The sequence below is a fragment of the Oncorhynchus nerka genome, linkage group LG23 (assembly GCF_034236695.1).
Source record: "Oncorhynchus nerka isolate Pitt River linkage group LG23, Oner_Uvic_2.0, whole genome shotgun sequence".
Taxonomy (NCBI): Eukaryota; Metazoa; Chordata; class Actinopteri; order Salmoniformes; family Salmonidae; genus Oncorhynchus; species Oncorhynchus nerka.
The window spans coordinates 49536405-49543904 of NC_088418.1; the positions used below are offsets into that span (position 1 = coordinate 49536405).

At 49.8% G+C, this 7500-nt stretch overlaps 1 protein-coding gene across 1 annotated transcript in view; it reads left to right on the forward strand.

Annotated features, from left to right (window-relative positions):
- The window catches only part of LOC115127389 (transcription factor SOX-5-like), a 130545-nt gene that overhangs the window by 98808 nt on the left and 24237 nt on the right, over nt 1-7500 (forward strand). The window contains 1 exon segment of the mRNA XM_065008189.1: nt 6438-6581. Coding sequence (XP_064864261.1) covers nt 6438-6581 — 144 coding nt within the window.

Consider the following 7500-nt stretch of genomic DNA (forward strand, 5'->3'; position numbering starts at 1 on the left):
AAACACACACACACAACCACACAGTAAAATACACACACAACCACACTGTAAAATACACACACAACCACACAGTAAAATACACACACACACACACACACACCACACAGTAAAAACACACACACACAACCACACAATAAAACACACACACACAACCACACAGTAAAACACACACACACAACCACACAGTAAAACACACACACAACCACACACTAAAACAAACAGCAAGTCCTGTAAAGGGACACACCACTTGAACAAAGGCACACTGCAGCATATGTACTCTCATATATACTCATTTTAATCATGTTCAAGTCACACACACACCTGCACTGGCCTCTTATTGGCAGCTGTGAGGAGAGGAGACAGTAGAGATCTATGTGGAACTCATTTAGTCCAGGTCATGACCCCTATACCTCCCTGGTCTCTATAGTCTGACAGAGATAAGACTGGGACAAAGACTCACTGTGACGGTTACATCCTTACAATAACTACTCTGTAGTCTCATTCTAACACACACTATATGGCAGGGGAGCAAGTATGGGGGTAGGGAGAGAGAAAGAGAGGTATTATATTAGTAGAGAGATGGAGGGATTTGAAATGAAGAAATCAAGGTATGAGACAGGTACTTAGAGGGGTGAGGGAATGAAGGGATAGGAGAAGGAGAGGAGAGAAGGATAGGAGAAGAGTGAGCGAACCACCGTGCTAGAGCGGTATGAAGAGGGGCGGTGAGAGGATAAGGGATGAGGGAGAGGAGGAGAGGAGTCCGCGAACAGCAGTGCTAAAGAGGTATGAAGAGGGGAGGAATGAAGGGATGAGGAGGAGGAGAGGAATGTGTGAACAACAGTGCTGGAGAGGTGTAAAGAGGGTCAACTGAGCGGATCAGGTATCAAATTACTGCACTGTACACGGGAGGGAGGGAGGGAGGGAGGGAGGGAGGGAGGGAGGGAGGGAGGGAGGGAGGGAGGGAGGGAGGGAGGGAGAAAAGTGACAGAAAGAGAGGACAGACAGAGAGAGAACGAGGAGAGGGAGAGAGACAGTGTGTGTTATCAGGGCATGTGCATGCATTGACACTTAACAATGCTGACAAGGTGGCTACAGGATAGTTAGCGTTGGACACATTATTTCAGTGCTGATATCTCTGTATAGACTAGTCTGTGATGTCTGTGGGAAATGTCTTTACTGATCAATACCAGCACAGATAGGAGAGTAGGAAGGTCTCAAATAGATAGCGTCATAGTGTCAGGACGTCGCAGTTCCAACACACACTGTCCCACCTCCAACTCAGTCTCAGACAGTCAGAGAAAGAAGTATAAATCCATACAGATTTCAAATCTGCTATTTTTCCTTTGCGTTCTTATTTGATCACAATACAACTTCCTTTCCTCAGATCTTCACTACCACCAACAATAGAGCTGATAGAATGACAGCCTTAGATGGAAAGAGATAGATTTAAAGGTTTAAAGTTCATCCCTGATCTCTCCCCTCGCTCTCTCTCTCTCTCTCTCTCGCTCTCGCTCTCTCTCCCTCTCCCTCTCTCTCCTGCTCCCTCTTCCTATCTCTCTCCTCTCTCTTCCTCGATCTCTCTCCCTCTGCCTTTCTATCTCTCCCTCTCCCTTTCTCTCTCCCTCTCTCTCTATCTCTCTCTCTCCCTCTGCCTTTCTATCTCTCTCTCTCCCTCACCCTCTCCTTCCTCTCTCCCTCTCCCTTTCTCTCCCTTCTCTCTCTCTCTCTCTCTCTCTCTCTCTCTCCTCCCTCTCTCCTTCTCTCCCTCTCTCTCTCTCCCTCTCTCTTCCTCTCTCTTCCTCCCTCTCCCTCTATCTCTCTCCCACTCCCTTTCTATCTCTCCCTCTCTCTCTCTCTCCCTCCCTCCCTCTCTCTCTCTCTCTCTCTCCCTCTCTCCTCCCTCTCCCCCTCTGCCTTTTTATCTCTCTCTCTCTCTCTCTCTCCCTCTGCCTTTTTCTATCTCTCTCTCTCTCCTCTCTCCTTCCCTCTCTCTCTCTCTCTCCTCTCTCTCTCTCTCTCTCTCCCTCTCCCTTTCTCTCTCTCTCTCTCCCTCTCTCTTCCTCCCTCTCCCTCTATCTCTCTCCCACTCCTTTCTATCTCTCCCTCTCTCTCTCTCTCCTCCCTCCCTCCCTCTCTCTCTCTCTCTCTCTCTCCTCTCTCTCTCTCTCTCTCTCTCTCTCCCTCTGCCTTTCTATCTCTCTCTCTCTCCCTCACCCTCTCCTTCCCTCTCTCTCTCTCTCTCCCTCTCCTCTCTCTCTCTCTCTCTCTCTCTCTCTCCCTCTCCCTTTCTCTCTCTCTCTCTCCCTCTCTCTTCCTCCTCTCCCTCTATCTCTCTCCCACTCCTTTCTATCTCTCCCTCTCTCTCTCTCTCCCTCCCTCCCTCCTCTCTCTCTCCTTCTCTCTCTCCCTTCTCTCTCTCTCTCTCTCTCTCTCTCTCTCTCTCTCTCTCTCCTCTCCTTTCTCTCTCTCTCTCCCTCTCTCTTCCTCCCTCTCCCTCTATCTCTCTCCACTCCCTTTCTATCTCTCCCTCTCTCTCTCTCTCTCCCTCCCTCCCTCCCTCCCTCCCTCCCTCCCTCCCTCTCTCTCTCTCTCTCTCTCTCTCTCTCTCTCTCTCTCTCTCTCTCTCTCCCTCCCTCTCCCTCTCTCCACTCTCTCTACCTCTCTCTCTCCCTTTCTCTCTTCCTCTCTCTCTCTCTCTCTCTCTCTCTCTCTCCACTCAACAAACAACCATCACACAGGCAGGCGAGGACAGTTAGCTCTAAGGGAATAAAACAGGAGTAATATAATAATTGTTCTGTTGCACAATGGGCCTTGCTGACCAGAGTAAACAAAGGCTGTGGCCTGGACTGAACCCTCATCTATTCACACAACAAAGAGCAAGAGGGAGGAAGAAAGCATAATCTGAGTAAAACTGGAGATTATTGACGGGAGAAGATGTCTGTTACACAAAGATTCACAGATCTGTTCTAACTGGCTGAGACCACAGCGGAGAGGCGGGAAAGAAAGGCTTAGGTTGGGGGGGGTGTGAGGGGTGTACACAGACACACACACACACACACACACACAAAAACAGACACACACTTATAGGAATAAACACACATTATCTTCTCGGGCGTACACACCTGTTTGTTCATGTGTAAACACCCCATTGTTTCGTTTTTTTCCCGCATTCTTCCACACACATTTGTACTTGAGCTTATCTTGTCCACTGCTGCACGCACACACACACAAACACACACACACGCACACACACACACACACACGCACACGCACCTACACAAACACATCTTTGACACACAAACATACACACATTCATGTGCACACACACACACACACACACACACACACACACACACACACACACACACATAGAACCCCCACAGATCCTTCTAGTGATGGAGTAGGACTCACATGAAGGGATTAGGGTAAGAAGGAAAAGAGCAGGTTTAGAGAGTTCAAACGAACACAGCTCAGGGTTGAGAGACAGACGGGGGAGACAGAGACAAAATCCCTTACTAACCTTCTCCCCTGTCTTCCCCCGTCCCCCCCATCCCTGCACCACCTCCTAGTGCCTGGCTAGTGGCTGACATTTAAATTCCTTCGTCTCAACTAAGATAGGATTTTCCCCCTCTCACTCATTGTGTTGTGTGTGTCTGTCTCCCCCTCCTCCTCCCCCCTCTGGTCACCCCGGGGGCTCCGCACTGTCACTTCCTGTTTGATGACATGCGTGTCGTTTTGACGATGGGGGTATGCTCTGGGCATTCTCTGTAGTGTGTGTCTGTTTCTGTGTGTGTGTGTAAAGTGACTTGTCACTCTGCTCGCTGGCCCATTGAGCAGGCCTGAGTGATGGGAGCTGGCCCTGTAATGGAACTCAATTCACACTGCAAATATAGCTATGCTGAACCACTGGTCTCAACACGCTAACACACACACACACACACACACACACACACACACACACACACACACACACACACACACACTGCGGTCCACTGGCCTCCCAGGCGGGTCAGAGCTGGTGGGGAGGGGGTGTGGAGGGAGGAGGGAGGGTGTCCACCCACCTCCAGGAGTCATGGTGGGGGTAATTGAACAGAAATGACCAGGACCTTTATTTCATCAGCCAGTCCTGACCTACTGTACTGTGTCTCAGTGTTCAGTGCAACCAGTCTCAGACCATCCTAGTAGAAAGACACTCAGAGAGGGTTTTGAGAGTGAGCCTCCCTGTGTGCATGTGTGCTAGCGTGCTTGTCAGATATTTGAAAATACGTATTAATATAATAATTTGAGATTCTCAAGTGCTTAGTGCTTAGTGTGTGCTTAGTGGGTGCTTTGTGTGTGTGTGTGTGTGTGTGTGTGTGTGTGTGTGTGTGTGTGTGTGTGTGTGTGTGTGTGTGTGTGTGTGTGTGTGTGACTGTTGTTTTCCTCAAGAAAAAAGAGGATGGAAATGTCTTTATTAGAGAGAGCAGGAGGAGTGTGTCTAATGGGAAGCAGTGGCTGATGGGTAGTGAGAGCTGCCATGGCCATTTGCATAAACCAGTCTTTGTTTCCCTTCCGTGGCCGGCGGCCAACCACCAACAGAAGGACGGAAGTTCCTCTCACAACATAGTGGGCCGCTCCCAAACCCAAACCCTCCCTTTACACAGAAATACAATCAAGAAAACAGCTCGTTTTGACTCATAAACAGCTATTCTCTTCCTCATCTTAAAGACAATTAGGAACAAACGCATTTGGTGAGAATTCTTGTGAAGAAACATGAAGGGAATGAGAGAGCGTTGTTGTGGAGAGCAGAAATAGCTGGAGGAGGAAGAGGGCTGATGAATATTGTAGCTCATTTGTTTCCAAGTTTATTACGGTGTGTCTGTTGCTGTGGAAATATTTGCTCGAGAGTATGAAGTACTTTGTCTGATGATTAGACTGTGTAAATGTCCAAGAGCACTGTGACTACTCTGGATTCTTAGTCATGTACATCTCATTCTGAAATGAAACCTCTGATCCCCTCAGTAGATATTACTGTCAGATATTTCAGACATTTACTTGTTCCTTCTAAGCAGAAACCAGCCTGTCTTCATGCCAGTCTGAGAATTAGTCTGTGGAAGAGTCTTTATTTCCTATGAGTGGAATGTTTACTGTTCATCTTTTATTGTTTATTATCTATTTCACTTGCTTTGGCAATGTTAACACGTGTTTCCCATTCCAATAAAGCCCCTTAAATTGGAGAGGGAGAGGGAGAGGGAGAGAGAGAGAGAGAGAGACAGAGAGATACAGAGAGATACAGAGAGAGAAAGTTGGGAATGTGTTTGCCAGACAGTACAGTAGGATTCTGAGTGAACACATTCATTGGATGGAGAGAAAGATGGGGAAAAGTTGGGAATGTGTTCACTCAGAATCCTACTGGGTCACGCTGACAGAGAGGTAGTTGGGAATGTGTTCACTCAGAATCCTACTGGGTCACGCTGACAGAGAGGTAGTTGGGAATGTGTTCACTCAGAATCCTGCTGGGTCACTGACAGAGTCACGCCTGACAGAGAGGTAGTTGGGAATGTGTTCACTCAGAATCCTACTGGGTCACGCTGACAGAGAGGTAGTTGGGAATGTGTTCACTCAGAATCCTACTGGGTCACGCTGACAGAGAGGTAGTTGGGAATGTGTTCACTCAGAATCCTACTGGGTCACGCTGACAGAGAGGTAGTTGGGAATGTGTTCACTCAGAATCCTGACAGAGAGGTAGGGGAATGTGTTCACTCAGAATCCTACTGGGTCACGCTGACAGAGAGGTAGTTGGGAATGTGTTCACTCAGAATCCTACTGGGTCACGCTGACAGAGAGGTAGTTGGGAATGTGTTCACTCAGAATCCTACTGGGTCACGCTGACAGAGAGGTAGTTGGGAATGTGTTCACTCAGAATCCTACTGGGTCACGCTGACAGAGAGGTAGGTGGGAATGTGTTCACTCAGAATCCTACTGGGTCACGCTGACAGAGAGGTAGTTGGGAATGTGTTCACTCAGAATCCTACTGTACCGTCTGGCAAACACATTCCCAACTTTCTCTCTCTGTATCTCTCTCTCTCTCTCTCTCTCTCCTCTCCTCTCTCTCTCAGCATGACACTGTAGGGTTCTGAGTGTTTCCTACCCACGATGCACCTGAAGGGGACATCTCTCACTCAGAGATTGAGGCTGTTAGTGTGTTCCCACGGGGCCGTGTGGCAGGGGAAGTGGCAGCGTCCCTCTCTCTCTGTCACACAAACAGGCCATCAGCCACTCACTAATGGCCGACCTGGGTTTTTTAGCCGGGATCTTCTTTTTGTTTGTGTGCTCAGAGAATTCATTTATTCATGTGTCCCTTTCTTTTTTCTTGTTTCTCTCCCCCTCTTTCTACCTCTCTTCCCCTCTATCTGTCCCCCCCCCCCCCTCCCTGACCCTCCCGTCTCTCTCCATAGCAGCTGTATGCAGCTCAGCTGGCAGCGATGCAGGTGTCTCCAGGGGCCAAACACAGCAGTATGTCCCAGACCAACCTGAACACCCACTCTCCCACCAACACACACCATGAGAAGAGCCGCAGCACCCCGCCGCCCAAACCCAAGGTACGTACCTGAGTGTGTGTGTGTTTTGGAGTTTTCTTCCGGGGTTATTCATTCACGCATGTGTGTGTGTGTTCCTGCTCGGTCGAGGCTCTTTTTTTGCATCAAAAGCGGCAGGCTGTCAACCAGTCACCTGCTGGTACTAATCGTTCTCCTGATGAAACTTACCAAACAACTTCTCTGAAGTCCGAACCACTTACGCAACTTTGCTGGAGACAACTTCTCTGGCCCGCTCTCAGCTCTATAGTGGAGGTATGAGAGAGGTAGTCAGCCGTGTGGCCGTTGGCATGTGTGACTGTGTGAACCACACTCCCTGACCATAGGGCTATGGGGGTCTGTGGGGGGTCTGTGTGCATCCAAGCGGAGTCTTACCTCCATGAATATCTGTTTTGAAAAAGCAGTGAAAGCCCCTCAGCAGACCCCCAGGGGCCCCTCAGCAGACCCCCAGGGCCCCACAGTGGAGCGGTCCCACCTTTCCTCTTTCTCTCCTTTGCTCTCTCTTTCTCTCCTTTCCCCTCTACTCCCTGATGAGTTGGAATCTCAGACAGAGAGAGGCCATGGTGTTGATTAACATCCTTGGTTGACCCCAGCGCTCGTGACCCCGCGATAGTGTCTATCTATTCCCCGCTGACACGGTCCTCCCTCCCGGAACACACTCACACACAAGTAACACACTGGCCCTTACCACGCCCCCCTTGACCCCTCACCTGCCCCCCTGTCTAATGCAGGCAGGCGTCCGTGGCTCTGACTCTGACACGCCTCTCTTCCGGTCTCATTACCATATATATGGAGTGGCCAGGGAGGGGTGGCGACTGTGGTCCATGCAGGGGGGAAGGGCAGCCGTAATGGCCGACAGGCAGACAGCAGGACAGGGGAGTGGACACGCACTGCCCCCACCAGGTCCCCATGGAAATGGCTAGAC